The 24435-nt window shown below is 44.9% G+C and overlaps 1 protein-coding gene across 1 annotated transcript; it reads right to left on the bottom strand.

Annotated features, from left to right (window-relative positions):
• Nucleotides 1-4847: 4847 nt before the first annotated feature.
• Nucleotides 4848-23831, bottom strand: LOC110541075 (arylacetamide deacetylase-like 4 family member 1). Its single transcript, XM_060378648.1, has 4 exons — nt 23682-23831; nt 13755-13971; nt 11054-11117; nt 4848-5619 (listed from the first exon to the last, which is right to left on the bottom strand). The coding sequence occupies exons 1-4, from the start codon at nt 23829-23831 to the stop codon at nt 4848-4850; spliced, it is 1203 nt and encodes a 400-aa protein (XP_060234631.1).
• Between the last annotated feature and the right edge of the window lie 604 nt (nt 23832-24435).

Raw genomic sequence — 24435 nt, 5'->3', positions numbered from 1 at the left:
GGTGCTCTTACTCCTTCAGAGGGAACCGAGGAAAACCTGTCCCCTAGGAAGAGTTCATGGAACTTCTCACCCACAAACTCAGGCACCTTATAACTTTTGGAAAAACACCATGGCCTGACCCCACCCCTTTTCAGACCCATCTAGATATTGGAAGCACGTCTCGTGAACTGATTGCAACAGACCCCAACCTAGAGAGGCTCCTAGTCAGTCAGCAGCAGTGGAGGCCTTGTACTTGTCCCCAAGGCAGAGAAGTCTTTCATCACCCCACCCATGGAGTCATCAACCTGATTGGGAGATGGACACTATTGGAGAAGGGCTTGTCTGAAAAGTGAAGCCAAGCGGAGGTTGAACTCAGTGAAGTCATGTTACGTGCTCTGTGGTATGAAATCAGAGATTCGAGAGGTAGTGAACCACAGCCAGGAAGGGCACTGTGGGGTATCTAGAATAGCCTGTTCTATCCCAACCTCAACTTTCCCCTCTTCTCACTAGCCTCATTTGCTTAATATCAGAAATGAGTTTCACAAATCCTTGCATGAGCTCTGCCCTTATGTCCCATATTCACATGTTTTCATGCTGATCTAAGTGTGTTGCCCTAAACTGGATAAGCTAATTTTGAGGGACATTATGCAACTTTCCTATGAGCATGTTTTGTGCGTCTGTGAACACACAGACACACACACAAATGTATGTTTGTACACTCTCATGTATGTGTGTATGTGCATGTAGAAGTTGAAATCAGGTGTCTTTCTCAGTTGCTTCCTACTTTATTTATCAAGACACGGGGTTTCCCTGAATCTGGAACTCACCAGTGGCAGCCAGCTTGACCTGTGGGCTCTCCTTCCTACCTACCTTCCGACCACCATACCTGCCCCGATTTTAAGTGTGCCAAGCTCCAATTCTCACAACATGCTTTATGAACTGAGTCATCTTTCCGGCACTGAGCACACTTTTTCAAAGGAAAAACAAGAAATCTAATCCCTGTAGCCATAGCCACTTCCTTTGCTGGATTTTCAATATTAGACCACCTTCTACCTGCCATGCTCTGGACATATTTTTCACTGCAAGAATCTTCTAATTTAATGGGCTCACAAAGCTCAAGGTATTCATTAACATGCCACATTTTAAGGCACTCGGGGATGGTGGTACAGGGTCTTTGTAAAGTATGTAACAAGCTAGAGACCCAGGGTTTATTCTGACTATCAACACTAAAAAGTCAGTCCTGCCAAGTGTGTAATCCTCTGATGTTATGTTCCTGCCTGGGGGTAGAGAGGGATAAGAAGAATAAGGCACTTTTTGATTGCCTTCTTGCTGGGATATGGGTAAGAAGCGCCTATGTTACACTCAGCGTATTTCTAGGTACCAAGCACTCATGAATGGACTTGCAGGTTGGTCACTGGCAGGGTGCTGATGCTGGTCTTCAAAAGATGTGTCACCTAGACAGCAGGTGACCATCATTCAGGTCACGGTCATTGCACATGTCATCAGGCTGAGTTAGTGTAAGGATCTTGAGATATGATGGCACTGACGGGCATGGAGAGGATACACGCAAGGATGGGTACTTTTGTAAGAGAGAGAAGGAAAGAAACCACACAGACAACAAGAAAGGCAGGTGAAAGCTGAAACGGGAAGAGGTGATGTTGCTATGATGCAGTCTGCCCTGTGTACCACAAGAAGCATGAGGAAGAATGGCTCAGGGCCTCATCCTCGGGCACTGTGCCTACATCCTACTGTGCCCCCCACCCTCCTTGCACTGGCACCTTGAGTGCATGTGGCAACATCCTAAAAACTGTAAGGGAAGTGGAACAGGGGAAAGCCTGTGTTGGGCATTTTCTCTCACTGCTTCTTGTCCCCTGTGTGATTGGCTCTGTTCTGCCACAGCCTCCCAGTCGTGATGAGTAGACACTTCTGAACCCTTATTCCAAAATATGTCCCTACTCCCTTAAGTCACTTTCTTGGTATATCGTCAATAGCAGCGACAGTGGTTCTTAGTACTGGCCTCAGGAAAGCTCTGGTTGTGCAAAGGGGAAAGCTGGGCAGCTCCAGGTTCATCAGTTCATTGTGTCTGGAGAGCAGTGGGACATGGAGCTTCAATTGATGCATAGAAAAGTCAGGCCATACATAAACCACTGGGCCACCCCACCACGGACAGCAGAACACATTCCCTTTTCCTGTGATGAGAGGGTGCCCTGTGACAAGGCAAGGGGAAATGATTTTCTAATAATCAGAAGTCTAGGAAGGCTCCCTGGAGAAAGAAAGCCAGCATGTTACTTTATTTTCAGACAGTTGCCATGGTACACATTATTATTGTTAACATTCACGAGGCAAAGGAGAATCTCTGCGATTGTGAGATCACCCAGGGCTACAGAGTGAGACCCTGTCTCAAAGGGGAAATGAAGGTTTCTTTTTGAGACAAGGACCCACATATTCCAACCTAATCTCTAACTCAATATGTAGCTGAAGATGATTTTGAAATTGGATTTCTTTAGATAGTTGGGATCATGAAATTTGTAGGCAAATGGATGGAACTACAAAATATCACCCTGAGTGAGGTAACCCAGACCCAGAAAGACACACATGGATATTAGCCATATAGTACAAGATAACCAGGTTACAATCCACAGACCCAAAGAAGCTAAGTAACAAGGAGGGTGCGAGGGAGGATGCTGGAATCTCTCTCAGATGAGCAAATAAATAAACAGTGGAAGTAGTTGAAGACAGGGAATAGGAAAGGAGAGGGAGTTTTAGGGAAATGAGGGTGGGGGTCAGATGTCGGGAGAGCGGGACTGGGAGTTCAGAGAGTAGAAAAACGTGCTAGGGGCATCTCTGAGACAAGCTGGAGACCTATGACAAGGTAGACTCCTGGGAGAATATGGGGGTGAGTGTAGCTGAAACTCCTAGTAGCAAGGGTCATGGAGACTGAAGAGGACACCCTCTGACCAGACAGGACTCCCAGTGGAGGGAAGGGAAGCACCAACCCATCCACAAAAACTTTGACTCAAAATTTACCCTGCCTACAAGATGTACAGAGACAAAGATAAAGGCAGAGATTGAGGGAAGGTCCAACAAATGTCTGGACCAACCTGGACACCCACCCCACGGGACAGAGCCAACCCCTGACACTATTCATGACCCTCTTCTCTGCTTGAAGACAGAAGCCTAGCCTAGCTGTCTTCTGAGAGGATGAACACAGTAGCAGATCAAAATAGATGCTGAGACCTACAGCTAAGCATTAGGCAGAGCACGGGGAGACTTGTGGAAGAGCGGGGAGGATAGAAGGACCTGGAGGTGGCAGGAGCGCCACAAGAAGACCAACAGAGGCAACTAACCGGGAACCAGGGGGGATTGCAGAGACGCTCCCAACCAAGAACTGGACCGAGGCCCCCTACACATATGTACCCAATGGGAAGCTTAGTCTCCATGTAGGTGTCCTAGTAAGGAGAGTGGAAACTGTCTCTAGTCTCTAATGTGGGCTCTATTGCCTGCTTTTCAATCACTTCCCCCTGGTGGGGTTGCCTTGTCAGGCCACAGTGAAAGAAGATGCACTCAGTCCATGCTGGCGGGGGAGGGGAGAGCTTCCCTAATCTGAGGTATAGGGGAGGGGGCTAAGAGGAAGAGGAAGAAAGGCCTCTATGATTGAAATATAAAGTGAATAAATAAATAAAATTTAAAAATGGTTCAGCGACCATCTGCTTTATGAACATGCATGCCTTTATTTTATTTATTTATTTATTTATTTATTTATTTATTTATTAATTATTAAAGAAAGAAGGGTAACTGGCTCAGCGGTTAAGTGCATTTGCTGCTTTTGCAGAGGACAGGAGTTCTCTTTCCAACACCCATGTGTCAGTTCATAGCCATCCTTACCTACAGTTCCAGGGGATCCAATGCATCTACATACATACAGGCAAACATGGGTACAAATAACAGTTTTTAAAATCATTATGAAAATACATGCATTTTCATATCCCAAATGGCCTCCAGAGCTTCCCCGAGCAACCTTGGATCTGACTCCCATTTGTTATCCAGGGACCTGACTTTGGATGTCTAACTAAAGGCTTGAGCTTAGGAAAAACTCCCTATAGTTAACCTTTTCTTTTTATCGTCCCCCTCCTTTTCCTACCTCTCTTTCCTGAAAATGACCCTTTAATATTGTAAGCTCACAGCCCAAGGGTAGCCAAATTGGGGGTAACCCAAATGAGTTGGCCTGTCACCATTAACTTGACCTCACCAACAAAGAGGCAGGAAGATGTCCCAAGATGCGTTGCTATGGAGCACAGAGATGTCACTATTGAGCTTCTTACTGCTTGTCCACATTTATTGAAATAGAACATAAGTTAACATTCAAGACAATGTAGAGGCATTTTCTTTTTCTTTCGTATTCCCTCATGAATGGGGATGATACAGAATGTCGCTCGTTGCAGCAGTGGACATGGTCAGGGCTTTTAGCCTCCAGTTAGTAGACCTTCACCTCCCTCTTCTCCTTTCTTTCTTGTCCATGCACCAACTTAACATTTGCTTCTCTGAAAACTGGGAGTCAGCTAAGGTTGTAGGTGGGGCAGAAGCCTTCCTTATACTATCTATCTATCTATCTATCTATCTATCTATCTATCTATCTATCTATCTATCTATTTATCTATCTGTCTGTGTGTCTATCTTCTATCTACATATCTTTCATCTATCTCTCTATCATCTATCTCTCAATCATCTGTCTGTCCACCTCTGTGTGTGTGTGTGTGTGTGTGTGTGTGTATCTCTTGCTCTCTCTGTCAGTCTACAATGCTAGGTATTTATTCTGAACCTATGTGTGTCAGGCAATTATTCTACCACTCCTTTCCATGCATAATCCTTCAGATACCCTTTGTGAAACTCACAATAGCATTTATTATACGCCAGCCACAAGAAAAAGATAAAATCTTATCAAAGAAGAATATGCCTGAATGAAAGCCATCCTCCAAGTTGTACCAGGTCACAGGGACCCCCTGTTCTTCCAAACGTTTCTTGTAGAGCAAGGTGTCATCTCGGAGAATGTCCCAGTTCATGCTGAACAGCAATGCCTCTGGAAGTTGAGCTATGACCTCATCATCAGCTACAAGGGGAGAAATTTCTACATCCAGAAAGTGTTTGACTTCTAGATAGGCAGCCTTGTTAAAAGGACCAGGAAACTCAGGTTGCTGAATGTTCTTCCTGAACTTTTCAGGAATATTGTCAGAGCCAACAAACTTCTTGTATTTCATCCAGATGTCAGGGGGAATAAAAGCTCCTGTCAGTAAGGCATCTTTCCAGGAGCTGTCAATGTTTAAATACCTATAGAGGCAGTTTAAATACAAGTTTCTGGTGAGGAATGGGACATTTTGGTTCTGTAGATGTGATGGTAACTGTAAATTAATTAACTGAAGTACTGGATAAATCAGGATTTGAGCCCTGATCCGTGGAAGATCTGGTCTGCCCAAGAAGGTCTGGAGGATGACAGCCACAGCTGTACCTCCTATGCTTTCTCCACAGAGCACAACCCTAGAGGGGTCCACCCCATAGGCTTTCAGGTTCTTCAGGAAATGGGTTGAGGCAGCTATACAGTCCTGAAGACCATAAGGATGTGGGTAGGCAGGAAGCTTTCGGTACCTGGGGAGAAAAAAGAAAAACAGCATAGCAGTATGTGTAGGGTGGGTGGAGTCCACTTGAACATGGTCCTCTATGCACCTGAGACTGAATTTATTACATCCTGAAATGACTGAACAAGTAAGAATAGTTATTCCCCCATTTTCCCCTTGTGTAATTCTGAAGAACTTTCCCAGAGTCAAAACAGCTTGGACTCTCCATGTGCAGACTCACCTACTTAGAGAGGATCAGGCAGGCCATGAAAGCTAAAGGCTTTGAGAGAGATTAAAGGGCCTGTTTCCAAACCTTGTGTCTTGACCTGAATTTGCTGGAGGCCACATGATGGCAGGAGAGAACTCATTCTGGCAAGGTGTCCTCTGACCTTCATATTTACACCACAGCATGTGCTCACCCACATATATATGCAAATGAAAATAGAAAACAAAACACTTGAAAGTAGAAACATCTGACTTGACAGGAGAAAAATGACAATCAAAAGTCTTCCTGGTCTGCCTGCATTTCTACAGAGATGGGGAGCCTAGGTTGATGGCAAGGTTAAGCTGCTTGCATTCAGAGAAGAGAGACAAAGGTAAGAAGGAGGAAAAGAGACAGGAGAGGAGAGAAGAGGAGAGAGGAGGGAAGGGGAGGAAAGGGGAGGGGAGGGGAGGGGAGAGGGGAGGGGCGGGGAGGGGAGGGGAGGAAAGGGGAGGGGAAGGGAGAGGGGAGGGGAGGGGAGGGGCGGGGAGGGGAGGGGAGGAAAGGGGAGGGGAAGGGAGAGGGGAGGGGAGGGGAGGGGAGGAAAGGGGAGGGGAAGGGAGAGGGGAGGGGAGGGGAAGGGGGAGGGAAGGGGAGGGGAAGGGGGAGAGGAGAGGAGGGGAGGGGGGAGGGGAGGAAAGGGGAGGGGAGGGGAGGGGAGGGGAGGAAAGGGGAGGGGAAGGGAGAGGGGAGGGAAGGGGAGGGGAGGGGAGGGGAGGAAAGGGGAGGGGAGGGGAGGAAAGGGGAGGGGGAGGGGAGGGGAGAGGAGGGGAGGGGAGGGGAGAGGAGGGGAGAGGACTGAGGGGAGGGGTGGAGGAAGGTGCAGATTAGAAGGGAGGGGAGGGGAGGGGAGGAGAGGAGAGGAGAGGAGGGGGAGGGGAGGGGAGGGGAGGGGAGAGGAGAGGAGAGGACTGAGGGGAGGGGTGGAGGAGGGTGCAGATTAGAAGGGAGGGGAGGGGGGGGAGGGGAGGGGGGAGGGGAGGAAAGGGAAGGGGAGGGGAGGAAAGGGAAGGGGAGGGGAGGGGAGGGGGAGGGGAGGAAAGGGGAGGGGAGGGGGGAAGGGAGGGAAGAGGGGAGGGGAGGGAAGGGGAGGAAAGGGGAGGGGAGGGGAGGAAAGGGGAAGGGAGGGGAGGGGAGGGGAGGGGAGAGGAGGGGAGGGGAGGGGAGGAAAGGAGAAAAATCTCTCCATACTCAGATTCTCTCAGGCATCTCCTCCCAGGCACTTCCTACTGAGGTCCTGCGAGAATAGATCGCCTTCTCTGGCTGAATCATTTCACCGGCCATTGTATTGCAATGCAGGTTCATGGACCAGATCTCTGCAAGCATCTGGCAAAATGCTACACTGAGCAGTGTTGGAACAAACATTCATGCAGCCCATCTCTGGGTCCAGTTCAGGAGACCTTGGTTGGCTGGGAGGTTTGTGGAGACATGGATTCTAGTGGTGATGTTCATGTTCCCACACAGTGGAAATCCACTGTGGGGAAGTTAGTGAATATTTTTCAAACACAGTGCCTTTCTCAAAGTCCTCAGAAAGGTTCAGTCTTATGCCAACGATACAGACACATGGTGCACCAGCCTGGTGGATGTCAAAGCTGAATGTGTTTCTCAAGAGACTTTAAGTTCTTTTCCTCTCTTCCCCAATCTGTGTCCAGCTGAGTGGTTTAGGTTTCTTAGAGGAAACTTCTGAATTGTAATGAGAAGCTGTACCAGCTAGGTATTCTTCAACCTGAAACAGCACCTTTTTGGAGCTGGGAACCTCAAGTGAGAAGATGCTCCCTTAAATCAGCTTGTGATTGAGCCCGTGGGACATTTTCTTGATTGGGGAGGCCTCAGCCCATTGTGGAGGTACCACTCTGGGCTGGTGGCTCTGGGAGCTATGAGAAAGCAGGCTGAGCAAGACAGTGAGCAGCTCTTCTGCATCAGCTCCTGCCTCCAGGTTCCTGCCCTGTGAGTTCCTGTCCTTTCTGCTTTGATAATGAACTGTGACATGAAGTGTGAGCAAAGCAGACCCTTTCCTCCCCACGTTGCTTTGGTTGTTGTTGTTGTTCATGGTATTTTACTAGCCCTCCCTCCACTCAAATGCCTCAATGTTAGTTGTTTGTTTGTTGTATTTGTTTTGTTGTTTAACATCACCCTCCTAATTGGTCCCTGAAAAGTAGGCCTTCAGTAGGTAGATATTTCCTTTTCACCATGCAATGAACTCTTGAAAAGCCATCATTACAGCAAAACACAGGACCATAAACATGACCATCAGCCCATTCAGGCTGCCTTTACCACTTTTGTTCTTGGCTCTAATAGAGTGAAGAGATACCCTAAATCCTGGACTCATCATAACTTGTGTTCTCTTTCTACATAGCTTTATTTGTGTCTAAATGTTTCTAGAAAGCATTCCCAAGGGCCTGAGGGTGTCCTGCATTGGTATAATGCTTGCCTAGTACACAGCACTGCATACCCAGGGTGCGGTGGTTTACACCTATAATCCCAGCACGCAGGAGCTAGGGTGAGGTAGAAGGAGCAAGCGTTCAAGGTTATATAGCAATCATATATAATATATAAGACATACTATATATTATGGAGTTAGAGGCAAGGCTAGAAAAAGAAAGGAAGGAGGGAGGGAAGGAGGGAAGAAAAAATAAATCTCTTGATTAGGACAATTTTTAAAGAAATTACAAAGCTTTAGGAGGAATAAAGACAATGAATAAAAACTAAGTAAAATGACATATGAATGTGAAAACACCGTGATGAAACCCATTAATTTGCACGTTAACTTTAAAAGTCAGCTTAAGCGCTAGAGAGATGGTTTAGCGGGTGAGAGCACTTTCTGATCTTGCAGAAGAATAGAGTTCAGGTTCCAGCACCTACAAGACAGCTCACAGACCACATTTAACTCCAGCTCCAGTGGGCTCTGACACCATCCCCCGGTCTCTATGGGATCTGGAGTCCGTGTATGGATCACATTAACTCATACAGAACATGCACATACAAATGCTTTCTAAACATAATTTATTTTTATTTTATGTTCATTTGTATTTTTCCTGCATATGTGTCTCTGTGAGGATGTCAGTAGTCCTGGAAGTGTCCAGTTATGTACGTGACTGAGATTGTGCCTTTGAGAGGTTACAACTGTGAGTCTTCAGTGTTCCCACTGGGTCACAGCAATGAAGCAGGACCATCACAGACTAAATCCTCTGAAACCAGAACTAAACCACACCTCTTCCCTCAAGGCATTTCTCATTAATTTATCACATCGATTAAAAAAAAAAAAAAAAACTAACACAAATCAATACCAGAGACATGGAGTCTTTGCTATGGCTACATCCTGGCATGGCTTACAAAACCTTAGGAGATGGTTGTTGTATGCATTTAGAAATTATTTAGAGATGTGGCTGGGGGAAAAAAACACCAAAATTGTGCAAGTAGAGCTAAACCAGAGACTATGGAAAGAATTCCAGAGACAGGACTGTTTGTAGCAATGAAGACAAGAAGGAGAGATCCTCATGAGACTTTCAGTGGAGACAAGGACTGTTAGTTAAGCTGGAGGTTCTTTGTGTAGCCAAAAGATTCTTTCTCTTTGCCCATGTCCTGGTACTTTGTGGGAGGTTGAATCTAAAGGTGATGGACTTATCAGATGGAGGAAGTTTGAAGTTACGACAGCATGATTACTGCTGGCTTCTTTTAGCTAAGTTATAGTTAGAATTTGAAACCAACCATCCAACCAACCAAACAAACAAACAAAAAGTTAAAACAGGTTTTTTGGGGGAAAAGCATAGTTTGGTCTAAACAGAGCTTACTGAAAACTGTGAACACGGAGGGTGTTGTTAAAGAGAGTAGCACTGTTAAAAATAAATTCAGTAATAAGAAAAATAAAATTAAAAAAAATAAATTCAGTGTGGACAATGGGAATCCACACCACATGCTGCAGGTGTAAAACCAAAACTCACCTGAAAGACACTCCCTCTACAAGAGAGCTACACCAAGCGCCTTTCTCAAAAGGGCCAGGTAAGGTTTTCTCAGGTACAATTAACTATTTTCACCCACCAAGATACTCAGGCAACTGCATTCGTGTCTCAGCCACTTTGTTCTGAAGAGCCTTGGCACCTTCCATTACTCCTGTGTGCATGATTCAGTAGTTTCAGGGTTTCAAAGGGCTTCCACAGAAATTTCAGAAGAAATTCTGGGAGATCAGGTGATGTATGTGAGAGTTGGGTTTCCTGTGGGAAGCTTCTTCGGAAAGGGTACTGTCTGAAGGTACCATAGTAAAGCCTAAGCTGTGATGGAGATCCAAAGGTGTTGGGTGGCAGGGATGTGGCATGACTATGGCAGAAAGCTGCAGAGAATAAATAGAGGTGCCCCAACAGAGGGGCTCAGAGGACTGCTGCTGACACAGATACACAAACAGGGCTGCAGAAACCCAGTGGAGTTCACATCATGCCACCAGGTGGCACAGACCCTGAGCAAGGAGCTACAGGATTTATCCTTTGCCTGACTGTGTTCTCTCTTACTTTGAACCCATTTCTCCGTTCTCTGCTCCTACTTCCTCCCTATTGGAGTGAGAGGGTTTGCACTGTGCTGTTGTACATCTGAAGCATAGACCTGGAATTTAACATTTCAGAGTCCCGAAGCTAAGAATTTGGCCTGGTTTTCAGAGAAGGCTTTGTACACAAACTTTGGAATAGTGCTAGAACCATTAGAAACCTGTGGACTCTTGAGCATGGTGTGGATGTCTTTTACATTATGAGATGACCAACATAAGCCTTTGGTACCCAAAGGAGAAAGGTCACCTTTTTCAAGGCTTGGTCCTCAGCTGGCAGGTCCAATGATTGAGAAGGCTCTGACTGCATTGATGGATGAATTCAATGATGGGCTTAGAGTTTGATGTCTTTGTTGGTAAATGGTTGGGGGTGCCTCACTGAGCTTGTAGCTTGAAGAGAACAATTTTCTTAACTACTCCAGTCTCTCTCTCTGCTTCTTGATCACCATGGGGTGACCAGCTACACTCTGCCAAGTGCTTCTGCTGCCATGATGCTCTACCTCACCACAGACCCATAACAATGGAGCAAGCAGAACGTAGACTGAAACCTTTGAATCCAGGAGCCCTTTCAGTTTTATCTTTCAGCTAGAAGTCATTGCAATGAAGATGAAGACGAAGACGAAGACGAAGAAGAAGAAGAAGAAACAACTAAGTGTGTCCCAGGCTACTCACCCCACTGCCAGAACGACTGAGTCTGTCTCCTTGGCAAATAAACTGCATAAGCTGTGGTAGCATTCTGAAAGAGAAGACCAAATAAAAACTAGCTCACAAAGAGTGTTCACCAATGTCCCAGGATGTCACTGGCTGTTGTGGCTGTGAAACTGAGGTCCTCTGTCTGTCCCTATTCTTGCCTCCTCTGTAAAGACCTCACCAGCTCTACCTGGGCAAGCTTCTGAGTGTCTGAGCTTGAGCAACAGGAAAACTCAACTTCTGTAGGGTGGGGAAACTGAGAGCCAGTAAATGGAAAAATGCCAAAAGTGTGAAGCTAAGATTGGAAACCTGGGAGTATTAATAATTTTGTATATTAGTACTGATTAACTAGGAGATAAGGAATGGTTGAATAGTGCATTTAAAATAGATTTGTAAATTTATATTTCTGTCTGCATATTATTTCTGTATCTGTGTGAGTGGATGTCATATGAGTGCCTGAAGAGGCCAGAAGAAGATGTCAAATACCCTTGAGGTGGAGCTATGGGTGGTTGTGAGCCACCCCTGTGGTTCTCTGCAGGAAGTGGCCTTTACCACTGACCCATCTCTCTAGCCCCCAAGAATGGTACCTTCTAATCAGTAGGTGCTTCTGAATTTCCAAGTAGTATGTCTTTCAGCATTAGTGCATGATGCATCCTGGACCAGTATATCGAGTGAGTACTCCTCTAGTTTGTTTGTTTGTTTGTTTGTTTGTTTGTTTTTGAACACAGGGTTTCTCTGTGTAGCCCTGACTGTCCTGGAATTCACTCTGTAGACCAGGCTAGCCTTGAACTCAGACATATGCCTGTCCCTGCCTCCCATAGTCTGGGACTAAAGGCATGCACCTCCACTGCTTGACTTCAAGTGCTCCTCTGACTCAGCCCCTCTCGGCCCCAGCCATCTGCATGCAGAAGCACTGGGAAGTCAGTACACATCTTCTGCGCTTGTTGCCTGGACCTGTTGGATCAGCATGATTGCAGCAGGTAGCATAAAACCAGGACTTAAAAAATGATGACTCTGGCGTGGGCATATGTGCAAAACGAAGAAGGGCATGAAAGAGCAGAAACACAGGCTTAGAAGACACGGTCTCAGCTCTCTGAGCATTCAGCTTCTGTGTCCAGGTTCTTTACAAAGAGTCTCAGCCTGCTGGCAACGTTTTAAAGTAAAGATGCCTGGTCCCGTCCCAGAGGGGGCTTGAGCAGCCTCGGGGAGGGCCTGGGTATGGCTTTAAAAGTTCAAGTTTTTAAAAGTTAAACTCCAGGAGAGTTTAAATGTAGCCAAGGGGAAAGACCTCTACCAGCCCTGACCTTGGTTCTGGGCCTTGGGTAGTGCTCAGCTTCACTCCCCACCTGACATCTTTCTTATACTCCAGGTGGTCACAGTTGAAAGTTTTGCACTTAAGCCTCTCCCTTGTAGACTTCACAAGGGCTGAGGCAAGGATGAGGCCTGTGAGGAATCAGTAAGAGCTGCAACAAGGGTCCACTAGGACCCTCTGTATTCTAGACAGGAAGTATCTTGAAATTTATTTTTATTTGACATACACAAGTGGTTTTGCCTGCATGTTATTTGCATATGGAACCACCTCTTCATTTGTGTTCCTGCGTGTTCCAGCCTCCTCCTTTGACTCATAGGTTCACAGGTCAGAAACTGGGTCTTCTGAGCCATCATTGCTTTTACCCTCTACAGGGACTGGTGGCTTGGGATGAAGTGCTGTTCCTAGTGGGTTTGATGCAGGAGAATAAACTTGGACATAGGTGGGTCCCATAGATGTGACTCATTCAGAGCCTGTAACCAAAAGCAGGCACCACAGCAACACCACAGCTATAGAAGTGCCATGGATATTTCCACCATCAGAGGGCAGTAAGTGGCCTTTACTTACTGTCAGGGAGAAAGGGGAGAGCTTGCCCTCTCAGGGGAAATTTGGACATGCAGGCATGCAAGCTTCCATCCATTCACCCACCCAACTATGCATCTTCTAGTTCATTCATGAGTATCTCCTTTTGTGCAGTAATTTGTTTAAGCATCCATTTACTCATGCATTAACTTTTTAAAAGTGAAAATGATAGCCAAGATGGTAGGGGTCTATCCCAAATGACTTCTGTGTCCATACCATAGGGCAGTGAGTAGAACTTAGCAAAGCAACCTCAGGGTGCTACCTGGGTAGCCAGTTCAGAAAGGTCATTGGGAAGCACAGAAGCTAAAGATAAGCAATGACAGGTTTCAAGCTGTATCTTCAAAGATCCCTCTGATTCAGGAAGAGGATAAAAGGGTAAAATAGAACTGTGACACCATTTCTGGTTTGCGGAGGGGAAGGGACAGGCATAGGGGTCCCATCATAGTTAAATAAAATGCATTGGATTGGCATCATTGTGGGACACTTTTATAAGATGGTGGCTTTGACTGGAAGGGAAGGGATGGAAGGAGAGGAGAGGGGAGGGGAAGGAAGGAAGGAAGGAGAAATGAGTCATTCATATCCATTACACTGGGTGCTTTGCTTGGACCTTGCTGTTCACCACGAAACTGAGAGTATGGCATAGATGGGACTCTCTGCTTAATCTATTCACTAGACAAGGATCTTCAACTCTTGCTTGCTTTGGCTCCCTTCTGAAAGGACCTTATGGGAGAATAGTTGAGGTCATGAAGGTCTTGGGGTAATACTTGCCCCATGCCCAGGAATGCTTCTTACCCAAGCTGCCCATCATTCCAGCCCCTCCGTGGTAGAAGATCATGCCTCTCCTCAGACCAGAAGAAGCTTCCTTGGGCTGGAACAGCCTCACGGGGACTTTGTCAAAACACAACTGAGTCACCTTCACATTATAGCTCCTCTTTATGAGCAGGGTATCATGTAGAGTCTGAAAAAGTCTTGGCAGAGAGCAAATTCTCAGCTTCTCCAATATAGTACCCTGGTGGAGAAGTGGAGAGAAAGAGAAAATTATGGGACATTAGAAGGGGAAAGAGGTGAGGTCTTTCTTTACTCCAACAGTCTGATACAGGGCTGCTTTAACCTCTTTATGTAACAAGCATGATGAGAATTCTTGACTTTTAAAAAAGATTTATCTTTATTTATGTGCAAGGGTGTTTTCTTGCATGGATGTCTATGTATTGCATGTGTGCCTTGTAACCACAGGGCCAGAAGAGGGTGTCAGATCCCCTGGAGCTGGAGCTGCAGATGGTTGTGAGCCATATGTGGGTGCTCAGAACTGAACCCTGGTCCTCTGCAAGAACAGCAACAGCTCTTAGCCACTGAGTCATCCCACTGGCACCCAAATGTGTTTTCTTTACTTGTTTTTGAAACACATGGCCTGACACTCACTATGTAAAATAGGCTGGCCTCAGCCTGCCTCTGCCTCCTGAGTGCTGGCATTCCAGCACTGGCCCGCCATGCCCTGCCTGGCTCGGTCCTCTCTGGGTTTTATCCTCTTAGCACTGTGTTCACAAGTAAGTCTGCACAATTTCCCTTGACAGTTAGCTTACAATCTCACCAAAAAGAAAAACTTCCCTACCCCACCTCTTCATCCCTACCCTTCTACCCCTCCACCCCTCCTTCTCTCATCCTAACCCTCCACCAATGACCTGTACACATCTGCATCTCCCATGGTAGGTAGGTATGTGAGCTTAACTTTCTTAATGGTTCTTGCCCCTTTGAAAATAATCCAAAAATAAATAAATAATCTAACATGTGTTGTTCCTGTGAAATGTTGATTGTGAAAGTTGGAGCTATTTTTTAATTACAAGCCATTAGTGCAGTGGAAATTAGACATAACTAATACACTCACAGAATATGTTGGTGGAATTGACCTATTTGGAAAAAATATTTTTTTAAAAAATATGTACAGACTGCAGTTTTGCTCTATTGACAACAAGGAGGACCTGAGGGAGGGAGCTTAAATCTCACTCAGAAAGAGAAACAGAATAGACAGTGGAAGTGTTGAAGAGAGGGAACAAACAGGAGAGGGAGCACAGAGAGAAATGAGGGTAGTGATCAAACCTGAGGAGGGGGGTTCGCAGAGGGCCTGCAGAGAGAAGAGGAACCATGGGCGGGGGCATCTCTGTCATAACCTGGAGAGCTAAGGCAGGGTAGGCTTCGGGGAGGATATTCGGTGACTCTAGCTGAGACTCCTAGTAGCAGGGGTCATGGAGATTGAGGAGGACACTCTCTAACTAGACAGGACTCCTGGTAGAGGCAGGGGAATGCTAACCCACCCACAAAAATTTCAACCCTGAATTTACCCTGCCTACAAGATGTGCAGGAATGAAGACAGAGCAGAGATTGATGGAATGTCCAACCAATGCCCAACTTGAGACCCACCCTGTGGGAGAGAGCCAACCTCTGACACTATTTTCTATACTCTTCTCTGCTCAGAGACAACAGCTGTCCTCTGAGAGACTCCACCCAGCAGGGGATTGAAACAGACTCTGAGATTCACAGCCAAACTTTGGGTGAAACTCAGGGAGTCTGGTGGGAAAATGGGGGAAGGACAGAAGGACCTGGAAGTGACAGGAGATCCACAAGACCAACAGAGCCAACTAACCAGGGCCCAGAGGTGCTGAGACCAAAGCACCCAACCAAGGACCATGCATGGAGTGTACCTAGGTCCCCTACACAGATGTAGCAGATGGGCAAGTCGGGCTTCATGTGGCTCCTCTTGTAAGGGGAGCAGGGGCTGTTTCTGACATAGACTCTATTGCCTGTTTTTTTGATCACATACCCTGGCAGGGCTGCCTTGAGAGACCACAGGGGAAGAGGATGTGCTTAGTCCTGGTATGACTTGATGAACTGGGGTGGAGGGGTATGGAGGGGACTCCTCTTTTCTGAAGAAGAGGAGAGAGAGGGAAGAAGGAGTGAGAGGGTGAAACTGGGAGAAGAGGAGGGAGCTAAGATCAGGATGTAAAGTGAATAAAGAAATTAATTAATTAATTAATTAATTAATTAGAAACACACACACACAACCCCTTTCTCTTTCACAGGGAAATTACCAGGATGGGTTACTCTCCCAATTTAGATTAAATATGGATACTTGTATTCTTTTTTAAAAGAATATTTGCCTTTCTGACCAGAAAAGAAGTGTTCAGGGTGTGTGTGTGTCAGGGGGTGGATTTTGTAACTTGAAATTTTTATTTTTCTTGTGTTTAACACTATAAGAAGAGCTGAAGAAATGTCTCAGGGTCTAAAGGGTTAATGTGCACTTGTAGAGAACCCAAGGTCTTTTCCCAGCACCCACATCAGGCAGCTACAGCTTCAGCTCCCAGAGCTCCAGAGCCCTCATCTGGCCTCTGCAGGCATTGCTCACAGGTATAAAGCATGCACAAATCTTTGAAAATTATTTTTTTAAAAAGAAAAAGACAAAGAAAAACACTACAGTGGATCATTCTATTATAATGCCAATATGTAATTGTATGACTGTGCATAAAATGAAGTAGGGTTTTTAGAAACAAAGAAATGAACATAGCAGTACAGTTTAGTATTCCATGGGTATAGATCACACCTTTGAACAACATAACTTCAAAAACCTCCAAATCAGCATTCACAGAGACAGCAGGACACTGAAGTGTGCCTCTTTTTCTTTTGCCCACAGTCAGTTCTAACTGTATTCATTTTGCTTAATAAACTCTGGCTGTGTGTCAGACCAACTCATGCTGACAGCTGTTTCTGTGCTGTAAGTCAAGATCCTGTTACTTGTCAATGGAAATCCTGGAAGAACTCCTTAGGTTGCACAAATGACAAACCCAGCTTCCTTTTATATAACCCTTTCTTCGGTTACACTTGCAGTCTAAATGTTTTCTTTGATTTAAACTATGACTTATACTATTATTTTGGAATTGGATTCAAATGACTGTTTGGATAGTCCCCTCCCATTTTAATTCATTTCATTAATATTTCTTATAAGTATATCCCAGAAAGAAAAATTCCAATATGACTAAAGTAACTTTCTTCAAAAAAAAAAAAGTTTTAAGCTGGGTGTGGTGGTACATGCTTTTAATACCAGCACTTGGCAGGCAGAGACAGGTGGATCTTTGTGGTTTTGACACCACTTTGGTCTCTAATAGCAAGCTGCAGGCCAGTCAAGTCAATGTAGTAAGATCTTATCTCAAAAAAGAAACGACTCAGCAATTCAATTTGACTTCTAGCACCAACATGGTAACTCACAACCATTTATTACTCCAGTCCATACCTAAATAAAATTGCACCATATGTGGTGATAATTTCCCCCCAAGAGCCATGTATTATCAAACACAAATCCTGGAACCAGGCATGGGAACTAGCCCTTTAAGTTGTAGGTCAGGGTTGGTCCAAGAGACTCCTCCAACAATATAAGCTACTGCAGATAAAACTATAAACAGTATAACAATGGTGCCATTGTCCTAGGTTGCTTTCCAGAGCTTGAAGATAAGACCCTGTTGCTGAAGACACCACAGGACTTGGAGGAATCAAGCTGGAAGTGACTTAGAAGCTTCCTCCCTGAGGATTAGTGCTCATAGTATCCTAACATGTCATACAAACCAGTAAAGAAGAAAAACAATCAGTAGTCCTACTGCTTTATAGAGGTACAAAGCCTATAAGTCACAGCAAGGACTCCAACATGACTCCTGCCAACATGACTCCAGCGGCACAGTACTGCTTCTCTTAGCTTGTGGGTATCCAACAGCTGCCTAGTTGGACTTAGGCCTACTTGGTACGAAGGGTTTCATGCTTCTGTAAACATGGGCAGGTCCTCGGTGGTTGGAGAGGTCACAGCCCTTAGAGGAGAAGCCACTCCTTCTATTTTCCTGAACAAATGCAATTCCTCACTGTATTCTGAGGCCTACAGGTAAATGTAGCTTCCACCCCTCATCAAAGAAACTTCTTCTTGGGACACTGAGACCAACACAGGAAGCCACACTGGTCAAAATGCAGAGCATAAGTGGCTGGTAAGTGTCCAGCGCAAGTGGAGACATCTACAACCCCTGAACCTAAGGCACAGGGGGAAGGAAATGTGGAGGAGGAGGAGTGGGAAGACCATAAAAGGCAGAGGCCGGGACTTGTGCTCCTTTTACAGTCTTTCCACTCCTCCACTGTACAAGGACTTGCACAGGCTCTTCTAGACGTGGCAGGAAGCTGAACCCATGCAATCTCAACAATATGGCTGCCCAAACAAGAGCTACACAGAGACAACAGCAACTGACATGTCAGTGTGGATGGTGGAATTTCACAAGGCTCCACCTAGTGAAGACCTACAGGCCAGCACTGGCTGCAGAGAGGAAGAATCGTTTTCTCCAGGGATGAGCTCTCGACAGGCCATCCAGTCCCATGTGGGCAGCACGACACACGTGTGTGTGAGCAACAACCCCAAGTGGACTCTGCCTGTGTCTCCAGAGACACACAGAGGAAAATGGAGCACCTAAGCCAATTCCCCACTAGATGGCAGAAAGCCAGTGATGTTTAAAAAGAAGTCTTTATTGGGTTCTTTTTGAATATTTCCTTTAACTTCTTTCTTTTAAGCACACTCCAAATACAATGGCAACACTAAGGTAACTATGGACAGTCAATCGTCTGCTCATGAGAACTCTTTAGTCTTCATTTTATATAACTGGACCCCTTTAAAGCAGATGCCTCAAAGAAGACTACATTAATGCTTTTCTACGGTGTAACCTGGTAATGAAATAAAGGAGAAAGAAGGAAAAATTAGCCTCAAAATGAGACTAAACTGCAGCATAAATTTTCACTTTGATTCGTTTTGTAAAAGGGAAAGTAAATGGTCTGACATTTTTCTTAAATAGAAATAAACTCCCAAGCATATCCTACATCCAAGCCCCACTTTTGTACCTCTCCTATGCAGTTCTTTATTTCAACTGTGCAATGCTATAGAAAGGAAGATATTTTCAGTTTAGGGTGAAACATGGGTCACCCTTACAGCAAGCCTGCTCAGGCATCTGACTGACACAATTTTGTCTGAAATAAAGGAATCATTCAGTTGACTCTTACAGAAATTTCCATCTGGTAATGAGGATAATTTGTGTTACTAGCTACAAGTCATTTACAGAAGTAAAGAAACACTTGGAGCTGAAGAAATAGCTGAGCTTTAAAAGCCCTGGTTTGGGCTCAGTGGTTAAGAGCACTTGCTGCTCTTCCAGAGGTCCAGAGTTCAATTCCCAGAAACCGCATTGTGCCTCAAAGCCATCTATAATATAATCTACTGTCCTATTCTGGCATGCAGGTGTACAGGGAGATAGAGTGATAATGTACATTAAATAAATAGATAAATAAATAAATAATTTTTAACTCTTAAATAGCTCTTGTTGTCCTCACCAAAGTCTGGAGTTTGGTTTCTAGGACCTGCATCAGATACCCTCTTCTGACCTCTGTGGGCACTTGCTTCCCCACCACCACACACACACACACACACACACACACACACACACACACACACACAAACAAATGCTTAAGAAAAAAAGAAAGAAAGAGAAAAGAAAAGAAAGCTCCAATTGGCCTACTGTCATTCGTTGGGATTGGAGGCTTGAATCAGATGGGTTCCTAATGGCACCAACAGCTTTGTGGTCACAATCTTTGGCCATAATTATGCCCAGAATGGATGAAAAGATATACATATGAAGATGTCCTTAGTTACAAGACACCAGAAAGAAATTCTGTCCTGCAACTTTTATCTTTTTACAACATAGATGAAAAAGATCTGTTTTCCCAGGCCTGATTATTTAGCTTTTGTCTTTATTCCTTAAACAGTAACTAAATATCTAGGGACCTTTGCAAGTTCTGTGTGTGTGTGTGCCTCTGTCTCTGTCTCTGTCTCTCTCTCTTTCTGTGTGTGTGTGTGTGTGTGTGTGTGTGTGTGTGCTCATGATGCATTTGCCTTTTGTGTGAAGGCTAGAGGACAACCACAGGAGTTGTGCTTCAAAAGACCTTTTGTGCTTCATCCACCTTACTTTTTGAGACAAAATCTCTCATGGACCTGGAGCTTACTTAAGGAAGTTAGGACAGCCAGCCAGCCCCAGGGACCCACATCTCCCCGTCCCAGCACTGAGATTATGAGTAAAGGCTGCCATTTCCAGCTTTTTACAAGGTACTGGGAAGCAAACCTAGGTCCTCATGCTTGCACTCAAGCATATTTTTTTCAGCATCCATATCACAATATTTTTTTAATTTCAGTTTATTTACTTTACATTCCTCTTCTCTCAGTCTTCCCTTACCCTTCTATCCCTTTCCCCCCCTTCTTCCCCAGAAAATGGGAGTCCCCTCCCCTCCATGTCAACCCCTCCATGTCAACCTTCCCCAGCACATCAAGTCACATCGGGACTGAGGATGTCCTCATCCCCTGAGGCCAGGCAAGGCAGCACTGCCAAGCAGAAGTGATCCAAAAGGAGGCAATACAATCCATGTTAGAAACGGCCCCCATATGAAGACCAAGCCACCATTGGCCACATAGGCAGGGGACCTAGGTGAAGATCATACATGCTCCTCAGCTGCTGTCTCAGTCCTACACAACAAGCATATTATAGACAGATTTATCTCCCTGGCCTGTGACCTCATCCTTAAAGGCAGAAGTTATAACGAGGACAGTCATCTTGCAAAATTATGTGGCTCTTGATATTTAAAGATCAAAAGGGGATGGGGGACCTGTGTCACCATTAAAATGAAGGCATTGTATTCATTCCATACCTCCAAACTCAGGTCTTCTGTCTTCAGTACCCATGTTTACATTTCAAGTCAAGCTGAAATCAGATTCTGCATTGAGCTTTAATAATTCATTAGTAACATGGTTCTCAGACACCAGACAAGGTAAGTTGTCTTTCTGTTTTTTGTTTTAGCTGGGATTAGGTTTGACCTTCTACTGTGTGTTTTACTGATAATGTGATACAATGTCTCAAGAATGATTTCATTTCTTCCGGATTCCCATCAAACAATGATCCTCTTGATTCCCAAGCCCTTAGATAAGGAAGTTTGAGAAATTTGATCCTTGAGTAGATTTGATCCTGTCCAACCTGAAAACCTTTTAAAAGTTGAGCAATTGTGTGTATGTGTATATATACATGTGCTCTCTCTGTCTGTGTACTTGTGTGTGCATGCCTGAAGTTGCATGTTCACCTGTATGAGCAGAGGCCAGTGCTCATATCTTCCTAAATTACTATCTACCTTGTGTTTTTCAGTCAGGGTCTCTCCCTGAACCTGGAGCTCATCAGTCCCACAACCTGATGGCCAGCCAGCTCCAAGGATCCTCCTGCCCTCACCTCCCAACACACTGCTGTGCTCACCTTTTTATGTGATGCAAACTTGGACGTTCATGTTTGTGCAACAAGCGCTTGACCAACTCAGCCATTTTGCCAGCCCCTGAACAACTAACTCTTTGGATTAAGGGGTATAAAGTCTCTAACGAGGGAAAGGTGGCATAGAAAGGTGGGGAAATGAAGGGGCAGGGGGCAGAAACAGAGATTACAACAGAACAACGTTCCTCTGGGTCTGATCTTTGTCTTTCATGGACAGGGAGTCAAAAAATCCTAACACTGGCAGAGCAGTCCACTGTCATTCACCAGTACAGAAAGATGGTTGGGATAGCCAATGAAAAACACATATACACTCGATATAAAATTATTTGGGTTGGATTGGGGAGGTAAGCATGTCCTTTTCTTTTCTTTTTATTTTTTTTCCTTTTTCTTTTTCTTTTTTTTTTTTTTTTCTGGCTGTCAAGGCATTTGTTTCTTGGAAGAAATAGAGATGCAGAAGGGAACGTGTGATAAATCATTGGACCACAGACAATATTTTAGGGCAGTAACACTATTCCATATAATAATACTGTAATGGTGAATATGTGGCATATATATTTGCCAAAAATATAGTAATATATAAGTAGTGATATAGCAATGACTAGATCCCCATTCTATCTTAACAGCCCTTCTTCCCCGTATGCAAGCATCTCATTGTGCTCACATTAGTTATCACAGCTATCCCATTAAAGAGAGAAATATCTGTTCATAACTACATCATCACACTCCATCTTGTGTTTAGTGGTTGATTACCAGTTTAAAGAATGTATTCCAAATGTCCCAAGCTATGTACACAGTGACTATACAGAGTCTATGTAGTCATGCACACTTAGGTATATTTTTCTTTTTTCTTTTTTTCATGCTTGTATTGAATTCCCTTCAGTGTTTCCTCTTTGCTTAAAAATTCTAAGTTTCTATTAAGCTGACTCAACTTGAAGTTCTTTTTTGTGACAGAAATCAAGTACTGAGTCCCTGACTACAGTTGTTCAGGTGTCCCCTGGGGGCGGGGAGAACTCAAGCCATCAAGAAGATGATTTAGCTGTTGTTAGGATGTTATTTCTTTTACTCAGTTAGTCTTACCCCTTCTGCCTGTCTCAGCTGATGGCTTTACACAAAGCTCACATTTGTGTGTGATGAAGAAGGTCCCATTACTAGGAGGACTTTCTCAATGGAGTAAAAGAAATGAGGTTATGGCAACTGGATTCCTAAGAAGCAAAAGGTGTTGCTGGAGCATCACTCATAGTAATGACTGTGTGAACTCCACCGCCACTCTACAGCTGAGGATGGGGCTCCATCAGGGAACGGAGCCAGCTGTCTCTCAACAGATTCATGCTCATACAGATGAGCAAAGGAAGGAGACTCTGCCAGGCAAATCAGAGCTGGAACCTGCTGCCTGGACATTCCATCTCACTGGGGGTAACACTGGTTTTCTTAGAAGACCCCCAGGGTCTTACATGTTCCCTAAGAACAACTTTCCTGAAGTTTCATCCATCCCTTCCTCCACTCACTGGTAGACATACTGGACTCTGTGCATGCTCCCCAGCACATATGCCCCTAAGTCACAGCTTGCTGTGCTCAAAGCCTGAAATTCATCTTCCCCCATATTCCTTTACAATGTTACTAGTCTTTCATAAATGGCCCAGAAGCCCTTCTGTCTGACCCTTGGTTTAAGGTTCTAAGGTTCATGGGTCTCATAAATCTATTGATAGAAACAATATTAGTCCTCAGTTATTCTGTCCTTGGTCTGAGGGTCTCAGAAGAGACAAAAGTAGAAATCATTTTTTCATCTTCCACAGACTCTATAGAATAGATTATGTTTCCACTGGCAACCTCTAACTCTCATCTAAGAGATAAAAAAATCTAGGTATGTCATTTGTGGCTACTGGTTCCAACCATCCAAAAAGATCAAAACAAAACAAACAAACAAAAAAAAAAAAGACACTGACTCTGAGAATTGTCATCATGTTGGACCCCAGAACACCAACAGAAGGCTCACACCAAAGAGCAAAAGAATGTATTGGTGGGGACTGAAAGACTCCTGTTGCCCCAGGCCAGGTCACTGTGAACTGCCCATTTGCCAATTCAAAGCGGACAATACAAAATTATTCCCTTTAAGAAATGAACTCCATATATGTGTCTTCCTGGCTAACGCAACCTGTCCATGGGAAGTGAAAAGATAGCACACTCAGCCCATTAAATGAGCATAATTTTAGCCATTGTCTAGAACACACGGTGCCTGGCATATCACTACAGCACACATCGGCCTGTTACACTATGTAGATTTTTTTACAAAATGCTTTCCCAATGCTTAAGTTCTGTCTACCCTCATAGATCATACTCATTAAGAAACAGAATTTACCCATGTCATCATCACATTGAAAAGGTAGTGCATAATCCAAATCTTCACGGGGTGTTGGAGAGCAGGAGGTATATCAATAGTGAGGAGATGGTCAATGAGAACCCAGACATTGACTCCCATGATCAGAAGACACAAGGCAGCAAGGAACATTTCGACGGGATCCAAAAGCAGCATGGCACTCTTGTTTGTTCAGAGTGAGCAGAGGAAAACCTGTCCCTTAAGACTTCTTGCTCAGCCCCAAACCCAGGCACCTTATAAGCTGCCGGGAAACACCGTGGCCTGACTCCACCTCTCAGAAGCTGTTCTTGAGATTGAAAGCATCCTCTTGGGAGCTCATTGCAACAGATCACAGCCTGGACAAGCTCCTACCCGGCAGTAGAGGAACCCTAGCACCACGTCCCAAGGTAGGTCAGTCTTTCATCATACCCAGCACTGACCATCCTGGATAGCAAATGGACTTCCAGTAGAGAAAAGACTGAATGGAAGGAGATGCCAGTCGACAGCCATATCTGTGGGAGGTTGGTTAAATGGAATGGAGGTGTGTACTGTTCTCTGTGATGCTCCTCTCAAGTGTGAAATCAGAGATTAGAGCAGTGCTGTGTGTGCCAAGGTAAACCACAATGAGGAAGAACACAATGGGGGGAGGGAGCAACCACACATGTTCCTTCCTTACCTATCCTTTTCTACTCCCTAGCCTGATCTGCTCAATGTCAAAACACTCTGTGCCCTTGCTGACCTTGTTCTGACTCTTCTC

This window comes from Meriones unguiculatus, chromosome 3 (assembly GCF_030254825.1).
Source record: "Meriones unguiculatus strain TT.TT164.6M chromosome 3, Bangor_MerUng_6.1, whole genome shotgun sequence".
Lineage (NCBI taxonomy): Eukaryota > Metazoa > Chordata > Mammalia > Rodentia > Muridae > Meriones > Meriones unguiculatus.
Note: the sequence above shows the minus strand (reverse complement) of the source record. Positions and strands in the feature narration are given on the sequence as shown.